The sequence below is a fragment of the Hemitrygon akajei genome, chromosome 21, assembly GCF_048418815.1.
Source record: "Hemitrygon akajei chromosome 21, sHemAka1.3, whole genome shotgun sequence".
NCBI lineage: Eukaryota > Metazoa > Chordata > Chondrichthyes > Myliobatiformes > Dasyatidae > Hemitrygon > Hemitrygon akajei.
In genome coordinates this window covers 20,990,964-21,016,734 of record NC_133144.1, presented here as the reverse complement: position 1 = coordinate 21,016,734, position 25,771 = coordinate 20,990,964, and the positions used below count along the sequence as shown (strand labels likewise).

General features: G+C 43.4%; 1 protein-coding gene across 1 annotated transcript; it reads left to right on the top strand.

Annotated features, from left to right (window-relative positions):
- The first annotated feature begins 3,524 nt into the window (after positions 1–3,524).
- nmba (neuromedin Ba) lies at positions 3,525–7,980 on the top strand. The gene is made up of 3 exons (XM_073025761.1): positions 3,525–3,753; positions 5,580–5,767; positions 7,774–7,980. The coding sequence occupies exons 1-3, from the start codon at positions 3,591–3,593 to the stop codon at positions 7,828–7,830; spliced, it is 408 nt and encodes a 135-aa protein (XP_072881862.1). The 5' UTR covers positions 3,525–3,590; the 3' UTR covers positions 7,831–7,980.
- The last annotated feature ends 17,791 nt before the right edge of the window (positions 7,981–25,771 follow it).

Genomic DNA, 25,771 nt, shown 5'->3' with positions numbered 1-25,771 from the left:
ATGTCCAAATCTAAATTATCTCAATTTTATCCTAATATTAGTCCTCTTTGTGATAAATGCAAAAGTGGTGAGGCTTCTCTCATTCATATGTACTGGACCTGTCCTAGACTAGAGAAATTTTGGAGGGATGTTTTCTTAACTTTATCTTGTATTCTGAATCGCCACTTAGAACCTAACCCTTTAATTACTATTTTTGGTTTCTTGGCTGAGACAGACATACGTTTGAGTTTGACTAAACGTCGAATATTATCTTTTGCTTCTCTCCTGGCTAGAGGTCTAATTCTTCTTAGATGGAGAGATGTTGCCCCACCCACGCACATTCAATGGCTTAACGATATCATGTCTTGTTTAGATCTTGAAAAAATTCATTACTCAATTCTTAATTCGGACATAAAGTTTCATAAGGTCTGGGGACCTTTTATTGAGTATTTTCATAACTTTCCTTTTGACTAAGTTTATTTTTCAGTCCCTTGCTTTCAGCTTTTTTTTGGTAGTAGGCATTATTATCTTCTGTTTTTAATTGTATTTACAGTTTTGGGGGTTTGAATATTCTGATTTATATTTCCTACATTTTGCTCTGGTTGGTCTGGAGTTTTTTTTTCTTGCGAGGGTGGGGGTGGATACTAACTTTACACGACTTCAATTTGGGTGCTTTTTCAATTATTATATTCTGTATTATATTACCATTGTATGTTTATCTTGCACTGTATTCATTTCCTATTTCGTTCTTGTGGTTTTTTGTAGTGTTGTAGAAAATGCATTAAAAAATCAAGAAAAAAAACCTCAGGTGGTAGGCCATACTCTTACTCACTATCAATAAGGCGCTCCTTCCCTCGGCTAGCCGGCAGGCCACCCTTGGGCAAGGTATAACACCTCCATAGCCCCCTCCCCATCAGGGTCACGTGAAGTCATGAGAGCTGGTGGTGGATGGGGGTATCAGCAGCTGGTGCATATCACAAGTCAGGCGATCTCTGAAGAGTATTGATAATGGCTGGGGTCACCCCTCTTGAAAAGACACTGCCCAGAAGATGGCAAAGACAAACCATGTCTGTAGAAAAATTTGCCAGAACAACGATGGTCAGGTCCATGATCGCCGATGTCAAACGGCACAACACAGAATGAATGAATGAATGATCTTATGAGACCATAAAGCACAGCGGAAGAATTAGGCCACTCTGCCCAGAGAGTCTGTTCCTCCATTCCACCATGGCTGGTTTATTATCCTCATTCTTCTGCCTTCGTTCTGTAACCTTTGACACCCATCCTAACCCAGAAGCTATCAACCTCTCGCGTCACATTGTAATTAAAGAATTCCAGCCGCGCCGCCGCAAAGACGATGTGCGCGGGAGCGTTTCAGTCACTGCCCGGCCGCGCACCCGCGCAGTTTAGAGGAATCAGTGGAGGAGAGGCTTGAGGGTGTCTGACATCCGGAGAGCGATGCCGTGTGCAGTTTAGCCATTTGGTGCTTAGCTCCCGGTAGGGTCACCCATCGCGGTAAAATCAAGAGGGAGTGATCCAACCAAGACCTCAGCGGTAGAGCAGCGCAAGGTGATGACACGTCGCAAGGGCAGAGAAGGCAGAGGAAGGCTACAGCAGTGAAGGGCCCCCGTGGTCTGCTACACCATGCCACTGTAAACCTGATAGACAACCCCTTTGGAGAATATCGTACTGGGCTCGAGTGATTGCAGTCCCCACATCATAAACCTCTATGAGGTCAAGAAGGTCACCCCTCAGCCTCCGTGGCTCCAGGGGAAACAGTTCCAGCCTCTCCGGGTAACATGCCCGTGGATCTTCTCTCGTAGCCTTTCTAGCTTAACAATGTCTTTCCATGATGTGTAAATATGTTTTCCGTCCCGATTTTCGCTGGATCTAAATACTTTAACTCCCTTCCCAACAGCAATGTGGGAACACCTTCCCCAGCTGGACGGTGGCGGTTCGAGGAGGAGGCTCTCCCCCCACCCCTCTCAAAGGCAGACGGGACATGGGCAGCAAAAGCTCATTTTGATTGACGACCTGTGTCTAATGTTCGAACCATTTCATTGGCTAGAGGTAGTTTTGGGTCGATTTGAGACAACAAAGGTATTAGATTTTAAACGTCACTTGTCAAGTTAAAATTTAAAACGGAGAGGGAAATGGGATTGCAAACACAAGTCACTGAACCTATCAACCTCTCTTGCGCCGTATCATTGAACAATTGAGAAGTTAATATTTTCAAGGATGTCATGTTTATTTTTAACCTATTTAAGGAAATGTTAAACACCTCAGATCTGGTACGGAAACGAGTAGAGAGATATAAACGAACCACTTAGCTTTCACCGGGACCTGTGAGTTGTCTCTGGCGTTAACTATAGTTAATCTGACCAACACCCCGCCGCCCCGCGTTTACTTTCTCAGTTAATATAAATGGGACAGTTTCACGAGGATTTCACGCGAGTCACCGGGAAATTGAGAATGTGAATTATCTGGGGAACTACATACTCGGTCGATGTATAAAGCAAATAAAAACAGGCATCCTGGAGGCTTTTTTTTAAGTGATATTAAGGATTCATTTGCCTACTCAGACGCGTTTTGAAAAAAAATGTGCAGAGGTCAGCGTGATCGGAGGGTGTGGATGGTGAATGGTGTTTCGGGACTACTGACACAAACAGTTCTGTTCTCGTTGAAAATGGACGAGATTGTATATAATTTACTCTCTGGGCAGCGCTTCTGGCACGATTCGCGCTATATTTAGACATGCTAGACAGAAAGAGGGTCTCAAACGCAAGGTGAGCCCGGAAACAAAACAAAAACACCGCAGGTGCTGGAAATTTTAATGGGAAAGTAGTGGAAACACTCAGCAGGTCAGGCAGCGCCTGTGTGGAGGGAATCAGTTGACGTTTCAGCCCGGAGACCCAGGGACGGGCGGGCAGGGAAACACGAACAGATGAGCAGGGAAGATGGATGGAGTCTGTCGCCTCTCTGAGGGATTCGCCTGACTGACCTTCGCACTGTAGCTGACCCTGTTGCTAAAACCTCTGAACTGAAACGTTAAGCAGTTTTCTCTCCCCGCCGATGCTGCCCAGCCCGTCGAGTGATCCTGTTGTGACTCCGGATTATTTTGTCTTCTGGAGGGGCGAATGGGTCTCTGAGCTCTTGTGAAGGTTGACGTGGCCGGCTCTTGTTCCATCCCACACCGGCACAAACGCATCTCCTCCGAGAGATGGGGGAGCTCAGATAACCGAGAAGTTGAGAATTTGAACGTAAATGAAGCGAAGAGGAGTCTCTAGTCTAACAGGCGGCTCGAGGCTCACATTTTCACCTAGAGATCACTAGACTCTCCTCCCGCCTCATTAGCCCAACCATTTCTCGCTAGACATTTCACTCGTTCCCTCTCTGATGTCCCGCACATCACCAACACCAACCAGAGCTGGTCCTCAGTGCATTAGTCATCCGTGCTGAGGTTTCGATTGGGCGCCGCCCATCGTCAGCGGGAGAGGTATAAAAAGATCAGAGCAATGAAGCGGCGAGACAGACCCCGGGAAACCGCGAGAGACTTTGCCCACGGGGACTGAAAAAGAAAGAGAACGAGAGAGACGGAGAGTGAGGCAGGAATGACAGCTCTCTCCAGCCACCGGATGGGTCACCTCGGCTTCCTCGCTTACCTGGTTGTGTTTTCGTACTTGTCGGTGTCCTCCGCGGTCAGTCTAGATCTTACAGAAGCCAACAATGTTTCCAAGATCAAATTCAATCCGAGAGGAAACCTCTGGGCCACAGGTAAAGGGGACGGCATGTCCAGGGGAGTAGGTGTGGGTCCTGGGGAAGGGATCTTATCTCCGGTCGGGCTCACATTTACGTTCGGAGGAAGGATTGGGTGATGTTAAGGAGGCTCTTGATAGAGCAATGCTCAAGTTGCTGGATGAACTCAACGGGTCGGGCAGCATCTATGGCGAGAAACCGACAGTGGACGTTTGAGGTCGAGACGCTTTGATGAATGTGGTGTCATGCACCTTGTGTGTTGCTCCAAATTCCAGCAGCCGCGGTCTTTTGGGTCTCAAACTTTCGGTGGAGTCGGGAATTGAGACTCGGAATCAGTGCCTATCCAAACTGGGGAAGGGGAGGTAGATCATTTAAAATTAAACATGTTTGTACGTTACCAGTTTGAGGTGGTTGAAGTGCCATAGAGTCAAAAAACACTACAGCAAAGGAGCAGACCCTTCGGCCCATCTAGTCCATGCCAATCTGTTATTCTGCCTAGTTCCATTGACCCGCAGCTGGAGCATAGCCCTCCATCCCCTCCCATCCATCTACTTATCCAAACTTTTCGTAAATCGTGATTTAAAACCGTAAGACTGTAAGACATGGGGGTAGAATTAGGCCATTTGGCCGATCGGATCTTCTCCGCCATCCGATGGTATCTGATTTATTATTCCTCTCAGCCCCGTTCCCTTACCTTCTCCCCGTATCTTCTCCTCGATGCTCTTACTACTGAAGAACTTTTCAATCTCTGCTTTAAATATACCAGATGATAAATATTGAGTTAAATATACTAGTAGTTAAACATTTTATCCGTGAAATAAAACAAAAATAGTTTGAAAGCTCTTTCAATTTGACTATAATTGCTACTTCACACAGCTAAGGGAATGGCCTGGTCCCGCCCTCGTTCCCAGGAATTGTACCATCTCTTCTCTTCATTCCTCTTCCCGTTATCCGTTTCCACCGGTCAGGTGAGTGTAAGGTGTCCATGTCGGAATGTTGCTGGCCAGTAGGTGGCAGTGTAGGCGATATGAGGAGAGTAAGCAGTCAAACCCGTGGAACCTCATCCTCCAAACCTGTAAATGGGCAGCATGTGGAGGACAAGGTCCCGCCAACAAAACTGACCTCTCACCACGGAGGTGCAGCGAAAAGAGCAGCTGCCCCGCACCTCCGGAGATCGGGTTCGACCCTGACCTCCGGTGCTCTCTTGGTGGAGTTCGCACGTTAGCCTTGTGATCGTACAAGATTCCTTGGGTTAACTGAAGGCTGCAATGTGATAAAAAAGTGCGTAGGTGAGTGGCAGAATCCTCAAAGTTCAAAGTAAATCCATTATCAAAGTACATATATATACTATCCCGAGATTCATTTTCTTGCAGGCATTCACAATAGACACAAAGAAAGACCCGCACACAACCAAGACGGTCAAGCAACCGATGTAAAAAGGACAATAAACTATGCAAAGAAAAAAAGAAAAAATAATAATAAATAAATAATAAATATCGAGAACGTATTATTCCCCCGGCTCAAGAGCCTTATGGTTGAGGGGTAATAACTTTTCCTGAACCTGGTGTTGTGGGACTTGAACCTCATGTACCTGCTTCCTGACGGCAGCAGCAACAAGAGAGAATGGCCTGGGTGGTGGGGGTCCTTGATGACAGCGTTCTTTGTAAATGCAATGTCGGAGAACGCAGGGTTAAGGTATGAAGAGCATAAAGATGGGAGCTTGATGATGGGCCGAAGGGCTTGTTTCAGTCTCTGTGACTTTACTGGGTGGGTGCTTTGAGACGATGCATTTAACGATGCCCAGATGACTCCGCTGTGACGATCTCTGTACTGTTGGGTCGCAGGACACTTCATGGGAAAGAAGAGCGTGTTGGATTATCCAGATGGATATGACTATACTCTGGGGCGACTTCCTCTTACCTCCCCCGAAGACCCGAAGACTATCAGGAGCCTACTGAGCCGGAGGATGCTGGAAATCGCCCTGGCCCAAGAAGCAAAGGAGAAGCGAGAGAGATACGGCTCCGGAGCCCAGGTAACGCCGCGAGTGCAAATATATTTCAGGATAGCGCGGACAGTGCGGACGAGGGTGGTGGTATGAACGGTGCCAATCCATCGCACCTTCTCCTGTATTCAATATATTTTCCCAATGGATGTGTACATGTTGAGTACTTCCTTTAGGAGAGCCAATAGAAGCGAGACAGCTCCCTCGAGCACCCAATACATCTTCACTGATCTCATTTGATTCTCAATCATTTTATGCCCACCAGCTCCCCCAGGTTCTACCGCTCACCAACACGTTAGGGTCAATTTAAATTGCACAATTAACTTATCCCGCGTGTCTGAGAGACGTGGGAGGAAACTGGAGTACAGGCGGGAAGTCTGTACTGCACTTTCTCTGTAGCTGTTACACTTTCTTCTACTGTGTTTTTGTTTTAACTCGTTCTACCTCAATGAACCGCGTAGCGATTTGATCTGTATGAATAGTATGTAAGACAAGCTTTTCACTGTAACTCGGTACACGTGACAATAATAAGCCAATATAAATCTCAATAACCCACCTGATCAGACGGGAACCTACAAAATCTACACTTTCAGCACCCGTGGTCGGGATCGAACCTGCGTCTGTGGAGTCTGCCAGCTCTCAGATGGTCAGTCAGCGTTACCGGGCACCTGCTTTCAAACATTCTTCAGGCATCCCTCGACTGGGATCTCCGCCTGCCGACCCATTCTGGCTCCCTCAGAGGTACACGGCGATTCCCAGCCTCGAAGCCTTCCAGCCCAGAGGTGAAAGTCCAGACGTGGACGAACCCGCACTTTCACTGCATTCCACATCGCAGAGGCGCCTAGTCACTGTGTGTGGAAACAACAGACAACCAAACGCTGCAAAGACCAACTAAATTTCACGTCATCTGAATCAGTGATAGTACACTTGATTCTGATTTTGTACCGTGTGTTAGAAATTTCCATTATATAAACCACAGGTATTTCCTGTCAGGGTCCAGTCTGTTTCAGCCGCTTGAGGTCAAAGTCATTGTCCAAAGTCCGGTTAAGTATCACAGGCACAAGTTCATGTGCATCTTCCCTACTGGTACACAGGGTGCTGACAGCAGCTCACCAGAGGGCACTATCCTGGCCAGTCCCTCAAACTATCCCACGTGTAGCCCAACTTCCAAGACCCTTCCTCTTCCCTGAATGATGCCTTTGTGCTTCTATTGGGGGTTTTTTTTCTGTAGCTATGGGTTTTTTTTACAGGGTTGAGTTGCTTTCCCCATGCTCAACCCTCATCCTTTGGCGTGATACATGTATGCACAGGTGCAAAGAGAAACTTAGTCAATCCCTGTCACCGGCACAAGAGAAAGTTACATGATGGGTAAAGTGCATTTTCAATTAGAGTCAAACATAGAACATTACATCACAGTACAGGCCCCTTGGCCAATCATTTAACCTACTCCAAGATCAATCTAACCCTTTCCTCCTGCATAACCCTCCACCTTTCTATTAACCACATGCTTATCTGAGGACTTCTTAAATGCCCTCGTGTATCTGCCCTTACCACGACCCCTGGCAGGGTACTCACCACTGTCTGTGTAAAGAACTTACCTCTGACGTCTCGGCTGTACCTCACTCCAATCACCTTAAAATGATGCCCCATCGTATTTGCCATTTCTGCCCTGGGAAAACTTTCTGTCTATCCACTTTGTTTATGCCTCATCATCTTTAACACCTCTATCAAGTCACTTCTCATTCTCCTTTGCTCCAAAGTGAAAATCCTTCCCTCACTCAACCTATCTTCAAAAGACATGCTCTTCAATCCAGGCAGCGTACTTTAAAAATTTTGGATATATTTCATTAAAATAACTATTTTCTGTGAGAAACATAATGTGTACAATGCAACAGGTATATGATTGGGGAAATATTGTATACCACTTGTATAAAATGCTAAGAGCAATTACACTGCACATTACCCGCTCCTGCGGTGTGTGCACCATGTCTGTATGTAGAATGTGACACACACATTCACTCCATTTTTCTTTCCAGGAAACAGGACTAATAACAAAGTTTATTGAGAGATATGGTAAAACTACAAAGAAGTGATGAACATCAAGGAAAATGGTTGGTGAAGATGTGAGCAAGATGACCCGAATGTGGACCTTTTGTTGTAATGATAGTGTATTTCCATCACATATTTTATGCATTGCTTCTGTACACTCATCCATATCTATTAAAGAGGGAGCGAGGACTGTTCTATATTTTTCTGACTTATTTGCTCTGTTAAAGCACACTTAATGTAACCACAAGGTTATGCTTGGCGAATAAAAGATATATTGTTTAAGCAACTAGTACTTCCAATTTAATCCCATGAAAATGGACTGAGAAACAGAATCACAGCTGCAGATTGGGGGAATGGAATTGCTGACATAGCCTCACCGGATGAAATGGTGTCCTTTGTCCTGGTAATATAAAATTACAGTGTCGTCGTGAATTTTATTGCAGTGACTCCAGATTCTTCCACGTGAAATGTGTCATTTGTGAAACACTGCTCCAGCCTCGATAGATGAAGTAGATTTTCCTTTTGACCTTTCACATCCACTCTGTGTTCTGTGATCAGCTGCAGGGACCCTCGGTCTTTCTTCTGGAGATTAAATGTAATTCTATATTGCTCTATTTTCTCCAAAATTAATAAATCAAAAAGGGGCACACATGCACACAATTACAGATAGATATACACAGAATGTGTTTCACAGAGGCACACTCAGATACACACACACACACACACACACACACACACACACACACACACACACACACACACACACACACACACACACACACACACACACACACACACACACACACACACACACACCCTACTAGCTCTTCACAGCTGTTGATTTGGAGGCCGTCTCTAGACGAGCTGTGAGATTTGCCATTCCTTCTCCAAATTCACCCTCCTGACATTCACCTACCTCTAACTCCCAAATCCCTGTCCCTTCCCCTCATTTGTTCGGTCCAACCATCCTCCTTCACCACCCCCTCATCAGTCCACTAATCACCTCAGACGCCTGCCTCCTCTCCTCCTTATTCTGGCTATGGCCATTTCCACTCACACCCGTCGTAAGGCTCTGATCCTTCCTACCCCCTCCCAGCCCCCACAAATGCTACTCGACCCATTGCTTTCCTCAGACTGGTTGTTTGTTCGCCCATCCTTATATTGCTTTGCAGGCTTAGCATTTACCAACAGAATCTGCTTAACACCAAATTGCCGATCTGAATTCTCAGTCCAGATTCATATCTTCTTCCAGCTTTATCACCAGCACAGGATCACTTCCTTTCTGGATATAATGAAACCTTTTGTAAATATGGCAGCATTATGACCCAATGTACTTTCTTTAAAATGAAATGTGATGCTTACAGTACACATGTACGTATGCAATAATGTATGGGTCCAAATACAGAGTGATTTATATACATCATAACGTACATGGACTAAAGTTCAAGTTCAAGTATATTTTCATGGGCATACATACGCAGGATATAATTGCCATGACAATTAGCTCTTTGCAGCAGCAGTAGCACAGTACAGTACAGAATTATTGAACATAAATTCCAAAATAATTAAGTTAGTATAAATTATACATAACTTGCAGAACAAAATAAACAGCAGTAACACTATCACATTAGTGCAACTGATTTCCATAAGTAATGCTGGTATAACCTTTGACTTCTTCCCAGCTTCTCATTTTGTGTATGCGTGGCTGAAGAATTTCAGCATGGCCAGAATATCCCACAGAACAACCTGCTACAGCGCCCATTACAACCAGCTGCCTCATGGGAGGCATACAGCAAGCCATTCTATACACACAATGCCTCCCGTATCTAATAGAGTGGCCTCTGCGTGTATGTGTGTGGTCTGCCGCTGTAGTTCATCCATTTCAGGCTCGGCACATTGTGCATTCAGAGATATTCTTCAGCACGTCACTGTTGCAATGTGTGGATATTTGAGATACTGACACCTTCCTGTCAGCTTGAAACAATTTGGCTATTCTCCACTGACCTCTCTCATTAACAAGGCATTTTCACACACAGAACTGACAATCTTTGGGATATCTTTGGGGTTTTTTTGCACAGTCCTCTGTAGACTCTCCAGACTGTTGTGTATGAAAATCATAGGAGATCTGCAGTTTTTGAGGTACTCAAACCACCCCATCTGGCACCAGCAAAATATTTCACAGTCAAAGTCACTGAGATCACATTTCATCTCCATTCTGACATTTGGTCTGAACAACAACTGAACCTCTTGACCATGTCTGCATGTTTTCACGCATCGAGTTGCTGCCATGGGATTGGCTAAATACATAATTGTAATAACGAGCAGGTGTACAGGTGTAACTAATAAAGCGGCCACTAAATGTATATGGATGGTCAAATGTACAAAAGGCGATAATTTATGCATCACACTAAAACATAAACCAGCAGAACCAGGAGATTACAATATATTTACATTGAAGTTGTACAGAAGTTTGGACAAGTGTGCATTTCTGGTTGCCATAGTACAAGGAGGATGTGGAGACTATGGAGAGGGTTCATCAGGATGCTGTTTGGTTTAGAGAGTATTAGCTATAAGGAAGAGTGGGGAGACTTGTATTATTTTCTCTGGAACATCACAGGCTGAGCGGCAACATGATTGAAATAGATAAAATTATTTGAGGTGTTTATACTGAGAATCTTTTACCCAGGGTGAAAATGTCAAATACGGAAGAGCAGAGATCTAAGGTGCCAAGGGGAAATTTTAAAGGAGATTTGCAAGACATGTTCTTAACACAGAGAATGGTAGGTTGCCAATAAATAGCATTGTTCAAGAGGCATTTAGACCGATAGAAACATAGAAAACCTACAGTACAATACAGGCCCTTCATTCCACAATGCTGTGCCAAACATGTCCTTACTTTAGAAATTAACTAGGGTTACCCATAGCCCTCTATTTTTCTAAGCTTCATGTACCTATCCAGGAGCCTCTAAAAAGACCCTATAGTATCCTTGTAAATCTCCTCTGCACCCTTTCTACGGTTTCCACATACTTCCTGTAGTGAGGCGACCAGAACTGAGAACAGTACTCCAAGTGGGGTCTGACCAGCGTCCTATATAGCTGCAACATTACCTCTTGGATCCTAAACTCAATCCCACATTTGATGAACCACAGTGAACCGTATGCCTTCTTAAACACAAAGTCAACCTGCGCAGCAGCTTTGAGTGTCCTATGGATTTGGACCCCAAGATCCCTCTGATCCTCCACACCAGCAAGAGTCTTACCATTAATACTATATTCTGTTATCATATTTGACCGACCAAAATGAACCACCTCACACTTACCTGGGTTGAGCTCCATCTGCCACTTATCAGCCCAGTTTTGCAGCCTATCGAGGTCCTGCTGTAACCTCCGACAACCCTCCACACTATCCACAACACTCACAACCTTTGTGTCATCAGAAGATTTACTAACCCATCCTTCCACTTCCTCATCCAGGTCACTTATAAAAATCATGAAGAGAAAGGGTCCCAGAACAGATCCCTGAGGCACACCTCTGGTCACCAACCTCCATGCAGAATATGACCCGTCTACAAACACTCTTTGCCTTCTGAGAGCAAGCCAATTCTTAATCCACAAAGCAATATCTCATTCGATCCCATGCCTCCTTACTTTCTCAATAAGCCTTGCATGGGGTACCTTATCAAATGCCTTGCTGAAATCCATACACACTGCATCTACTGCTCTTCCTTCATCCATATGTTTAGTCACATTCTCAAAAGATTCAGTCAGGCTCATGAGGTACAACCTCCCTTTGACAATGCCATGCTGACTATTCCTAATCATATTATTCCTCTCCAAATGTTCATAAATCCTCCCTCTCAGGAACTTTTCCATCAATTTACCAAACACTGAAGTACGATTCTCTGGTCTATAATTGCCTGGGCTATCTCTACTCCCTTTCTTGAATAAGGGAACAACATTTGTCACCCTCCAATCCTCCAGAGCCTCTCCCGTCCCCATTGATGATGCAAAGATCATCACCAGAGGCTCAGCAATCTCCTCTCTCACCTCCCAAAGTAACCTGGGGTACATCTCATCTGATCCCGGTGACTTATCCAACTTGATGCTTTCCAAAAGCTCCAGCATATCCTCTTTCTTAATATCTACATTCTCAAGCTTTTCAGTCCACTGTAAGTCATCCCTAAAATTGCCAAGACCCTTTTCCGTAATGAATACTGAAGCAAAGTATTCATTAGGTACCTCAGCTATCTCCTCCAGTTGCGTACACACTTTTCCACTGTTACTTGATTGGTCCTATTCTCTCACATCTTATCCTCTTGCTCTTCACATACTTGTACAATGCCTGGGGTTTTCCTTAATCCTGTCCGCCAAGGCCTTCTCATGGCCCCTTCTGGCTCTCTTAATTTCATTCTTAAGCTCCCTTTTGCTAGCTTTATAATCTTCCAGATCTCTATCGTTACTTAGTTCTTTTGAACCTTTCGTAAGCTCTTCTTTTCTTCTTGATTAGATTTTCAACAGCCTTTGTACACCACAGTTCCTGTACCCTACCATCCTTTCCCTAACTCATTGGGATGTTCTCTATGCAGACTCCCACACAAATATCCCCTGAACATTTGCCACATTTCTGCTGTACATTTCCTTGAGAACATCTGTTCCCCATTTATTCTTCCAAGTTCCTGCCTCATAGCCTCATATTTCCCCTTACTCCAATCAAATGCTTTCTTAATTTGTCTGTTCCTATCCCTCTCCAATGCTATAGTAAAGGAGATAGAATTGTGATCACTATCTCCAAAATACTCTCCCACTGAGAGACCCGATACCTGACCAGGTTCATTTCCCAATACCAGATCAAGTACAGGATGTATGAACAGGCAGAGGGTGGGAGATATAGACCATGTGCTGGTAAGGGGGATTGGTTTTGATTGGCATCAGGGTTGTCACAGACATTGAGGGCTGAAGGTCTCAATCTACTCTATGTTCTACTGGTAGATACGTGACTCCAATCCTTGTCTAATTAACTGTCAGGAGTAACACAGCAACACCTGCAACCCAATCTTTGTCTCCGTTGGTCAGGGCCAACCATTGATGTTGCATCCCAATTATCTACATGATACCTAAGCCCAGGGCAGTACGATAAGGACAGCAAGCTGTTGCCCTGAAACAGGCTCCCCCTCTCCATGCATCTGATGAGCCCAAAGGAACAGCAGAGACTGACACAGTTTGGCACCAACAGCATCGCAGGAGTTGCCAGTCAACATCAAACTCAATGTAGGACTGCCTTAGGAACTCCAGCTCCAGATTTTTCCTCAGGGTTTACTCCCAAAGCCTTCCCCATGAGTTGATATCGCCGCAAGGCAGCAGAGGTTTACATCAGAGTTTCCTTTCCCCGAGATGAGTTGCCAAACTTGGCTGATAGGCCCCATCTTCTCAAAGTGACTGGCTATAAGGCACCAGTAACCCCTCTCCCTTTGCCCCTTTTCACCTTCTTTTTATCCTGTAGGAATCTATTATTTAAGCATTTGTGGGGTCTCTACCAAATGCAAGAGACTCCCTTAAACTCTCTGCACATCATTCCATCCTAATATGTTACAAACTGTCAGAGGGCTATAGGAAGCAGTTCATGTTCAAGGTTATTATTGTCATTGGCAAAAATATGCAGTATAGAATAGTCATGAAAAATAGCTTTTTGCAACAACAATATGCTAGAAGACATTCTGTTAATTTAAGTTTTTGTTAATTTAAGTTAGCAGATTCTAAAAATCAGCAGACATACATAAATTAAAGATGTATAAAATACTTCTGAATATCTATGTGTAATATTTCTTCTACAAGATAAATAGAAACAAGAGGAGATCATTTGACCCACCTGGCTGTTCCACCATTTAGTAAGATGATCCTTGTCCTCAGTGCCTCTAATTGCATGTCCTTGATGTTCTTCATACTTCAAAACCTATGGTCTTCTGTCTTAAATACGATCAACAACAAGCACCTGATAGCCTTTGGGAGAGATAATACCAAAGGTTCAACATGCCTCGGGTGAAGACATTTATTCTCATCTCCATTGCAAATGTTGAACCTCTTACTGTGACCCCTGATTCTAACTCCCCCGGTGAAGGGAAACGTCTACCCCATAAGAATTTTATAGATTCCAAGGAGATGATCTGATGTCTCAGATCGGGTCCAGAGTATTCTGAGGAGAGAGGGCCAGAAGTCTTGGTACATGACGGTACCAATGACATAGGCAGAAAAAGAGAGGAGGTCCTGAAGGAAGATAACTGGGAGCTAGCAAGAAAATTGAAAAGCTGAACCTCCAGAGTAATAATCTCAGGATTACTGCCTGAGCCACGTGCAAATGAAGGTAAGAATAGCAGAATTAAGCAGATGAATGTGTGGCTAAGTAACTGGTGCAGGGGGCAGGGCTTCAAGTTCTTGGATCATTGGGACCTATTTTGGGGGTGGTATGACTTATACAAAAATGATTAGTTACACCTGAACTCAAAGGGTACTAATATCCTGGTGGGATTGTTTAATATAGCTGTTAGGGAGGGTTTAAACTAAGTTGACAGGGGGAAGGAAACCAGGGTGTTAAGGTCGAGGAAGAGGAAAACAGAAATATGTCAAAGATACTGTGCAGCAAAAATGGTAAGAAGGACAGGATCTATTGCTGTGTAATAGAAATATAGCAAAATCGGTAACAGATACTGATCTAAATGTACTGTACTTAAATGCCCGCAGCATTAGAAATAAAGTGGATGACCTTGTTGTACAGCTACAGGTTAAAAAATATGACATCGCGGCCATCACCGAGTCATGGCTAAATGATGGACGTGATTGGGAGTTGAATGTCCAAAGATACACGGTGTATAGGAAAGATAGGAGGGTAGGTAAAGGGGGTGGCATGGCCCTGATGGTAAACAACAATATCAAATCACTAGAAAGAAGGGATATAGGATCAGAAGAGGTAGAATCCTTATGGGTTGAATTAAGAAATGGCAAGGGTAAAAAGACACTAATAGCAGTTATATACAGGCATCCAAACAGTAGCCAGGATGTGGACTACAAGTTACAGCTGGAAATAGAAAAAGCATGTCAGAAGGAAAATGCAAAGATAATTATTGGGGATTTTAATATGAAAGTGGATTGGGAAAGTCAGGAAGGTACTGGATCTCAGGAGAGGGAGTTTGTAGAACGTCTACTGGATGGCTTTTTGGAGCAGCTTGTCCATAAGCCCACCAGGGGATCAGCTGTTTTGGATTGGGTGCTGTGTAATGAGCCTGAGGCGATTAGGGAACCAGAGGTAATGGAACCCCTTGGAAGTAGTGATCATAATATGATTGAGTTCAGTTTCAAATTTGAAAAGGAGAAGCTGGTATCAGGTGTATTGATATTTCAGTGGAACAAAGGGAGTTACAGTGGTATGAGAGGGGAACTGGCCCAAGTCGATTGGAAAAGTAAGCTAGATGGAGGGACAGTAGAGCAGAATTGGATGAAATTCCTACAAGAAATAAGGAGAGTACAGGAAAAATATATTCCAAGAAAAAAGAAAACCATGAATGGAAAAATGGCACAAATGTGGCTAACGAGAGAGGTTAAGACTAAAATAAAAGCAAAAGAGACGGCATGCAAAGAAGCCAAAATTAGTGGGAACACTGAGGACTGGACGACTTTTAAAAACTTACAGAAGAAAACTAAGAAAGTCATTAGGAAAGAAAAGGTGAATTATAAAAGGAAGTTGGCAATTAACATAAAAAAGGATACTAAGAGTTTTTTTAAATATATGAAGAGTAAAGAGTATTGCTACAACAAGTGTATGGGACATTGGAAAAAAGTTGAATTTCCCCATGGGGATGAATAAAGTATCTATCTATCTATCTATCTATCTAAAAGAGTGACACGGGTAGATATAAGACCTATTGAAAAGGATGCTGGAGAAATTATAATGGGTAACAAAGAGATGGCAGAGGAACTAAATGAGTATTTTGCATCAGTCTTCACAGTGGAAGACATTACCAACATACTTGATAGCCAGAGGTCTCAGGGAATAGAATTAGTTACAATCAAGAATACTCGAGAGAAAGTGCTTGGGAAGCTAAATGGACTAAGGATAGATAAGTCTCCCGGACCGGGTGAGGTGCACCCATGGGTTCTGAAGGAGGTGGCTCTGGAGATTGTGGAGGCATTGGAAATGATCTTCCAGGAATCAATAGACTCTGGCATGGTTCCGGAGGACTGGAAGGTCGCAAATGTAGTTCTGCTTTTTAAGAAAGGAGGGAGGCAGCAAAAAGAAAATTACAGACCTATTAGTCTGACATCAGTAGTTGGAAAGTTATTGGAGTCAATCCTCAAGGATTGTATGAAATACCTCAAGGTGCATGACAAGATTGGCCCAAGCTAACATGGTTTCATGAAGGGAAGATCCTGCCTCACCAACCTATTGGAATATTTTGAGGTAATCTCAAATAAGATTGACAAGGGAGAGGCTGTGGATGTTGTGTATTTGGATTTTCAAAAGGCCTTCGATAAGGTGCCATATAAGAGGCTGCTTAATAAGATGAGAGCCCATGGAATTACAGGAAAGACATTGGAAAGAGTAGAGCATTGGCTGATAGGCAGAAAGCAAAGGGTGGGAATAAAGGGAGCCTATTCTGGTTGGTTGCCGGTTACTAGTGGTGTTCTGCAGGGGTCGGTGTTTTTATACTGTATATCAATGATTTAGATTATGGATTAAATGGTTTTGTGGCTAAGTTTTCGGATGACACCAAGATAGGTGGAGGAGCAGGAAGTGTTGAAGAAACGGAAAGGTTGCAGAGAGACTTGGTCAGTTTAGGAGAGTGGGCAAAGAAATGGCAGATGAGATACAATGTTGAGAAAGGTACGGTTGTATATTTTGAAAGAATAAATAATTGGGCAGATTATTATTTAGATGGGGAGAAAATTCAAAAATCGGAAGGGAAAAGGGACTTGGGGGTCCTCGTGCAGGACACCCTAAAGGTTAACCACCAGGTTGGATTGACAGTAAGGAAAATGAATGCTATGATGGAATTCATTTTAAGAGGAATAGTGTATAAGAATAAGGAGGTGTTGATGAGGCTCTATGGGGCACTGGTGAGACCTCATTTGGAATACTGTGTACAGTTTTGGGCCCCCATCTTAGAAGGGATGTACTGTTGTTGGAGAGAGTTCAGAGAAGATTTATGAGGATGATTCCTGGAATGCAGGGGCTGACATATGAGGAGCGTTTGTCGGCTCTTGGACTGTATTCATTAGAGTATAGAAGAATGAGAGCGGATCTCATAGAAACATTTTGAATGTTGAAAGGTTTGGACAGAGTCGATGTGGAAAGGCTGTTTCCCTTGGTGGGTGAGTCCAGGACAAGAGGCCACAGTCTTAGAATTAGAGGGTACCCATTTAAAACAGAGATGAGGAGAAATTTTTTTAGCCAGAGGGTCCGCGGATTTATGGAATTCGTTGCCACATACAGCCATGGAGGGGATTGGTAGGTATCTAATTAGTCAGGGTATCAAGGGATGTAGGGAAAAAGCCAGAAATTGGAATCAGATGGGAGAATAGTTTAGCTCATGGTGGAGTGGCAGAGCGGAGCAGACTCAATGGGCTGAATGGCCTATTTCTGCTCCTTTATCTTGTGATCTTGTGATGATGACTCTTCCTTCCAGATTCAGAATTAAATTGATCCAATCTGCTTAACCTTTCATCAATCTGATGAACCTTCTGTGTTCTTTTCCATTCCACGGATATCCTTCCGTAGGTAAAGAACAGACATAATAGCTGGGCTCCCCATAAATAACATAAAAGAGAATAAATACTTCTCAGGCTTCCATAAAAGCACTCCCTGTGTATACAACACACAAAATGCTGGAGGACTATTTCGTTCCCCATGTCTTTTGTACACGTTGCTTTGGATTTCCAGCATCTACAGATGTTCTCGTGTTTGTCCTCCTTGTGTATTCACAGTAAACCTCAAGTTCTAGAGAGGTTCCTTTGAGTTTGATACAAACATAGGCAGAACGTTGGAAAAACTCAGTAGGTTAAGCAACATCTGTGGAGGAGGTGGAGAATGTCCATGATTTGAGTCGAGACCCTGCATCAGGAATTATTCCAGGATTCTGTTCCCTTCTTCAACAGTTTCTCATGTCTCTTCCTTCTCATCTGATATTTAGAGAACAGTTGGCAGGCATAACCTGTTTTTATTTTGTTTGGAAAAATCTCTTAAACCACAGGAGGAGGATATGTTAAGATCTGGTGCAAAATGCAGTTTGAATTGAGTTTGGTTCTGGGCACCACATTCTGAAAAAATGTATTAATCTTGAAAAGGGTGCAAGACAGATTTCAAATGACACTAAGATTAAAAACATGAGGACAGATAAGCTTGTAGTCTCCATAACTGAGAAGACAAAATAGTCACAGATTCAAGGTTTAAAATAATGAGAAGGTGACACAGAGACTGGGGGGTGGGGTGGAGATATGTCTCCACCAAAGGAGGGGTGTAAGGCGCTCCTTCCCTCTGCCAGCCTGCAGGTCACCCTTGGGCAAGGTGTAGCACCTGCTTACACTCTTGATCAGGGTCATGTGAAGCCATAGAAGCAGGTGATGGATGGTTGTATGAGCAGCTAGTGTATGTCACAAGTCCTGGTTATGTGACCACTGATGCCAGGCAGACAATCGCTGAAGAGTATTGCTAATGGTTGGAGGCTGCCGTCTTGTGAAGACGCTCTCCAGAAGAAGGTAATGTCAAATCACTTCTGTAGAAAAAATTTCCAAGAACAATCATGGTCAAGACATGGCACTTAATGAATGAATGACGCAGAGGTGCAGAGGTGCCATCTGACAGCACCAGAGATGATGGCTTCAATCCTGACCTCCAGGGCTGTTAGCTTCCATGTTCTTTCTGTCACTGTGTGGGTTGAGATCATGTGCCCCAATGGCATGCAGCATCTCAAACGCATGCAGGTTTTTCTTTAATTGAACAATGTCAAATGCCCCTGGTGCAGGAACAAGCAAGAGAATGGAATTGAGGTTCAGATCTAATTGAGCAATCGACCAGGTTCAAGGGTATGAATAGCCTGCATCATCATCTTTCATTCATTATGCACCGTATCGTATGACGAGGGCGATCGTTGCCCCATGACCATGATTGTTCTTGGCAAACGTTTCTACAGAAGTGGTTCACCATTGCCTTCTTCTGGGCAGTGTCTTTACAAGACGGGGGACCCTAGCCATTATCAGAGATTGTCTGCCTGCACCTGTTCCATATAAGACCCCAAGAATTGAGTACATACCTTACCAGGATTGTCTTTACTGGGCACAGAATAACTATGTAAATAAAATATATCAGTTATGAGCAATTGGAATTAAGTTGCAACTCATTTGTGTTCCAAAGAATTCATTAGTAGCTGAAACAAAGAACTTGCATCTGTGGCATGATCTTCATAGCCAGCGAACACCTGAATTTCCCAGTATCCAATGGAGAGTGGACACTGAGGAAAATCTACCTGCTTATTTTCAATTAGTGTTATGCATTCTTCCATGTTCAGGTCCCATTGTTTAGTGTTTTAGCTGAAAGGCGGCACCTCTGACAGTGTCATGGTGTCTCAGCATAGCACTAGGGTGTCAAACTAGATTTTTGTCATCTTACCTTTGGAATTGCATAAGCACAGACTCTCTGAATTAAAAGCGAAGTGCATTTGTCACTCCCAAAATCAATAGGGAATCAATAGGGAATATCTGCAATCTTTGTTCACACACTTAGTCACACTTTTTTGTAGCAGGCAGAAGAGGCAATTTACCTCTAAGTGATGGAAAGGCTGAATCACAAATTTCCAACATTATATTTCGAATGTCATAGAAGTAGGCATTGGAATTATACTCTCAGCATAATCTTTAGGTATGACAAATGATACAAGAACTGCGACAACAGAATACGGGTGTAACAGGAAAGGATCTGACAATAAACTACATATTTGTTTACAGAATTGTAATGCCTCAGTTAAGATTTCTACTGCTACACAGTGAGGTATGTTATATTAGCCATTTAAAAGCAGTGTGCCATGCTGGAAAGGCTTAGGCTAAAGATAATGAGCCACGTTGTCCAACTTAGGAATGTGTGTCAGCCAATCAGGACCCTGGTTCTAGAGAGCTGTGGGGAAGAGTTTTCTGAAGGACAATAGTCTGGTTTGGGGTCTTTTGGCGGGAGCTGCGGAGCAGGGCACAAGGGAAGATGCCACTGAATGCCAGTGGAAGGAGAGTCCCTGTTGGAAGAAGTGCTTTGTGCAAATGAATGGCTCCAAGGAGGAAGGGCCAATACTCTTGAGAGTGACAGTTTTCTCGAGATGCTCTTCGGGGAGAGTTCGGAATGTGGCAGATTCCTTCAGGCAGACCATGGGTCCAGTGCGTGAGTAAGAAATACACCCTGATCACTCCAGTCTGATCTCCAATGTTTGTGTACACATTTGGCTGCTTTAACTATAACGGACCACTTAAATTTCTTTTCTTTTTCTGTAATTCTTTGCTAAAGTTGAAAATTAGGCAAATGTACTCTCTTTATAGTTTTATGCTGGTGTATGATCTGTCATTTCTGGGCTACCAATAACTGTGCTTAGGCAGTATTCACACAGCATTTGCTCAAATCAAGGTTCCTTTTATCAAATCATCATGATGTTCCTGTTTGGTTGAATCCCAAATCATACCAAACCTAGACACGTACATAGTTTGTCAAAGGTAGCCTTCTCACTGCTGGGCCACATCGCTTTTGGCAGACTTGTCTAACAAGCCAAGTGTGTATGTGGGCCCTGGTGACAGGGTTACAGTATTATGTGGTATTTCTCACTGTCATCCAGAGTTTAGTCTCATGCTAAGGGTACAAAAAATCCATCATCCTCTTGTGCCCCAAAGAAAATATCTCTCCTCTCAGTTGTAGTTCATTCTTATCTATAACACCTGACACCAGCTCTGCTGTCTCTTAATTCCATACCTAATTCCTTCTTTCATGTTCCCACCAGCCTCCAACCTCCAACCTTCGACAAGCCATCCCCTGTTGGGGCGTTACCCATCTATTGTATTACCCGGTGCTGACTGACATCATCAATCACTTCAGTCTTTCAGATAGCAAAGTTTAAAGTAAATTTATTATTGAAGTACGTACATGCCACTACATACCCCCCCACCCCCACCGGATTCATTTTGTTGCAGCATTCACAGTGGATACAAAGAAACATGATAGAGTCAATCAATGAAAAACTATGCACCAACAAAGACAGACAAATAACCAAAGTGCAGAAGAAAACAAACTGTGCAAATACAAACAAACGAACAAACAAACAAACACATACATAAATAAATATTATTGAGAACATGAGTTGTAGAGGCATTGAAAATAAGTCTATAGTTTATGAAATCAATTTAGAGTTGAGGTGCGTGAAGTTGTCTAGGCTGATTCAGGAGCCTGATGGTTGAACAGCAGTAACTGTTCCTGAACCTGGTGGTGTGGGACCAAGGGCTCCTTCCCAATGGCAGCAGCAAGAAGAGAGCATAGCGTGGATGATGGGGGTCTTGAACGATGGATGCTGCTTTCTTGTGGAATTGCCACCTGCAGATGTGCTCAATGATGGGGAGGGCTTTTCTATACCAGGCCATGATGCAACCACTCAGAATACTCTGCAGTCCACATCTATAGAAGTTCATAAGTTAATTCCTTGCACAGTCACCCAGCTCCAGCCCCTCCCTCATCACTTCCAAAACTGATGTCAGAAACAGAAGAAGGCCACCACCCCCTTCATCCTGCCGCAACGCTCAGTGCGATTCTGACTGATCCAACCCTGTCCTCCACACCATCATCCTGCTTGGCCCCTATACCCCTTCCTGGCTTTGAAGCTGATATATCTGTTCATAGCTGCTTATTGAGTCTATTTAAGGACATTGCCTTCACGGCTCTCTGGGGTAAAGAATTCAAGAGAATTGCGAACTTCTGAGAGAAGAGGATCTCTATTTTCATTGGGGAACCCATTATTCTGAAATTGTGTCCTCACATCAAGTTTAAAATAACCCCACCAGGAGAAACAGCCCCTTCACCATCAGTTTTGTACCCCTCGGAACCTTATATGTTTCAAAGGTTCAAAAACACTTCACTCTTTCTCGTTGTTGAAACATCCGTACAGTTCACCCAAACTTCAACTCACTGTGTTTTTCAATTTATCTTTAGTATTCCACCCAGCCTCTTCATTCTGAAAGGTCCTGTTTATCTCCAGTCACCTCCTGCAGCGCCCTTCAATCTGTTTTTAATTTCAATAAAACAATTGAAATTGGCTGGATTAATGTCATTGGTTATTCTGTGACATTTCAGCTGCTGTATACCATCTTTTGAAACCTTTCAGGTAATTCACCTCCATGACCTCTCTTCAGTGGTCCAAGGCCACCCATGTGGGACCATTCCTCCTTACCAGGGTCTGTGCTCACTTATTCATCCCTGTTGAACTGAAGGATCTATCCTATTTACGCATTTATTCCTCATTCTTTGGTGAAATGTATTTCTGTGCCTTCTTCCTTATCATTCTCAACTCAGTCTCAATCCTTAATTCCATGGCCGTTGACTTGTGGAAAGGCTCCCCATCTGATAATAAACTTCAGGACATTCTCTTACTCACTAACAGTAAATATAAAACCATCCGACCAGAAATTTCACACCTTGGACACTGGCTTCATCTCTGTCCCTAATTGCTTACTCACATAACTGGCAGGTAGGTTGTCTCCATCGCTATGTCCAGTCTTAAGCTATTTTTGAAATTCATATTTACCTCTAGAGGCTGGTCTGCTTCAATGTACAGAATATAACCAGGGCATTACATAGGATGAAGGGCACAGACAGTCCATGGAGTTCCCTCCCATCCATCCTCATACAATTTTATCAGCTTAATACTTGCTCAATGTTCACCATTATCTCCCTCCACCACCTCCAGCTCTTTACAATAACCATTTACTGTGCTAAAAGTGGGTTGCTGTAGAATGCCTGTGGCTCCATCAAAACTCAGTATTGCAAACATGGTCTAACCAAAGTTCAGGACAGGTCCCCACTGTAGTTTCTCTTTTTTTAATTGTCTCTCTGTAGCAATAAACCATGGTTTGCCTATTTTTTTTTACCCCTTAACCGAGATTGCTACTTTTGGTGCCTTCATAGTGATCACCTGCCTGCCAGTTATGTGAGCAAGCTGCTAGGAAGGGAGACGAAATCAGTGTTCAAAGTGAGGCATTACTAGAAGGTTCCGAACCGGGGGGGGTGGGGCTTTAGGGTGGGTGGAACGGTAGCATAGCGGTTAGTGCTTCGCTTTACACTGTCACAAGGACTGATCAGAGTTCAATTCCCGCCACCACCTGTAATGAGTTTGTACGTTCTGCCCTTGACCATGAGGGTTTCCACTGAATGAACCAGTTTCCTGCCATATTCCACAATGTACAGCTTGGAGTTAGTAAGTTGTGGGCATGCTATACTGATGATGGAAGCAATGACAACACTTGCTGGCTACCCAACGCAATTTTTGACGATTTGATTTGGTACAAACAACACACTTCACAGTATGTTTCGATGTTTCCATGTACATGTGACAGACCTACTCTTTAAAACCTTTTGTCCTGGCTTGAGGAAGAACCTCGACAAGGGCTCTTGCATCCTTTTCCAGACCCTCTTTGTAAATTGACCGGCCACAAAAAGGTAAACAATTGTCCCATCCTTATCACTTCCATCTTGAGGGCCCTTGGGAAACCAACATTTTTAAAGTTTCAAAATTAAACTCTATTCATTAAGATATCTACAAGTACAGAAAAATCCATCACATTGCATTTGTAGCATTCTTGAATCTGGTTACTGTTATCATACATATTGAGATTTAGCGAAAAGCTTTTCTTGGCATATTATTCATAAGATTAGATCATTACACAGTAGATGGAGGTAGAACAAGGTAAAACAATAACAATGCAGAACAAAGTGTAACAGCTACAGAGGGAGTGTAGTGTAGGTGAACAATAAGATGCAAGATAATAATGAGCAAGGTTGTGAGGTCAAGAGTCCAATTTATTGTACTAGGGAACTATTTAATAGCCTTATAACAACAGCAAGGTAGAAACTGTCCTTGAGCCTGGCAGTACATGCTTTCAAGCTTTTGTATCACCCACAGTGTCATTGATGCTATTCACTGGCGTTCACATATTCTGTGTACAGAGCACCATAGTCACTCTCTTTGGCTCCCAGGGATGAGACAAACTTCAAGACTTTAAGGAGCTTCTATCCTGGACCTAACACTCAGTGTCTGGTGATAGAAGGACTGTAGACTGTGGTCCTCCCCCCCACAGGGTCTCTGCTGAGCTTCAGTACATCCCTCAGCACATACTCCTGCAGCCTGGAATGTGCTAGTTGGCAGCATTCCCTACGGACAAACTCTCTACTGGCATCTTAGTCCAGGTGCTTGGCAGAGGGGCAGGTAAGAGTGAGTTACCTTGGGACGGAGTCTGAAGTCAACAGTGGCTCAGGCTACAAATTTCCCACGTTGGAGGACTTTAAATTGCTTATGCCATGACTCAATTATATTTCATGGGCTCCCATTGATTATACTTTTTAAAAAAAAAATCTAGATGATTAAATTCACTTCTAGTCCCAAGAAATTACCACCTTTGATTTGTAGCTGTGAGAGGAGTCAAAAGGGAAGTTGTTCAGGGTTAGGGTTAGTTCTGTATAAATTCCTCCAGGTGGTGGAATGTTAGTAGTGAGGAACTTGTTGGATTCATTTTCTAGAAAAAATAGACCAGGCTTAGTCCTTCTTGATGGGGAATGGAAGTGAACAGGAACCTCAGGTTTTTTCAGAACCTTGATTTTTTTTTTACCCATTTTGATAATTCCCACTTCGTTGAATTCGAACATTGAACATAGATACCGACAGCACATTACAGGCCATTCGGCCCACAATGTTGAGCCGACCATGTAACCTACTCTAGAAGCTGCCTAGAATTTCCCTACTGTATAGAAGAAATTCTAGCAAATCTCTACAGATGAACGTGGAGAGCATTCTAACTGGTTGCATCACTATCTGATACGGAGGGGCCATTGCACAGGATCAGAAAAGGCAAACTCAGCCAGCTCCATCATGGGCATCATCAAGGACACCTTCAAAAGGTGATGCCTCAAAAAGGTAGCATCCATCATTTAAGGACCCCACCACCCAAGACATCAGGCAAGTCAGAGGAATGTAGGCCCGTTCCCCTCAGCAAACCGACGTCGCGTAATTCAGCCAGCAGATCTTTGTGAAGGTTTGTTTTTGGACGATCTCTGTATTGTAGTAGTATCTGGCGATGGTAGATAGCCGCTCTGTTATCCATGTGCCCTAATCGAAAATTAGTCTAGTTTTCTGTACTGTGTCATGTAAACCATGGTCCTGAAAAATGTTGTCTCATTTTTACTACGCACTGTACCAGCAGTTATGGTCAAAGTGACAATAAAAGTGACGACTTTACTTGATGCTCTCCTCTTATTACTACCATCAGAGAGGAGGCACAAGAGCTTGAAAATTCAAAGTTTTAGGAACAGCTTCTTCCCCTTCACCAGCAGATTTCTCAAAGGACAATGAACCAACACTATTTTACGCTTTTTTGCGCTACTTATTTAATTTTTGAATATATATTTTTATTGTAATTTATAATTTTTAATGTACTGTCTCCCAAATTTCACAATGTATGTCAGTGATATTAAACCTGATTTTGATTCTGATTTCTAGTTTGGGGAATAGTAATCCAGCTCTCTGGGTTATCAGGTCAATAATGTCACAGCTTTCAATATAACTCAATTACACGCACTGAAATTGTCAATGTTTCCTTGTGTTTGCAGCATCTTCTAACTTAACGCACACAAAATGCTGGAGGAACTCAGGAGATCTATGGAAAAGAGTAAACAGTTTAATCTCACTTTGAAGGTCCTACTGTGCGAGAGCG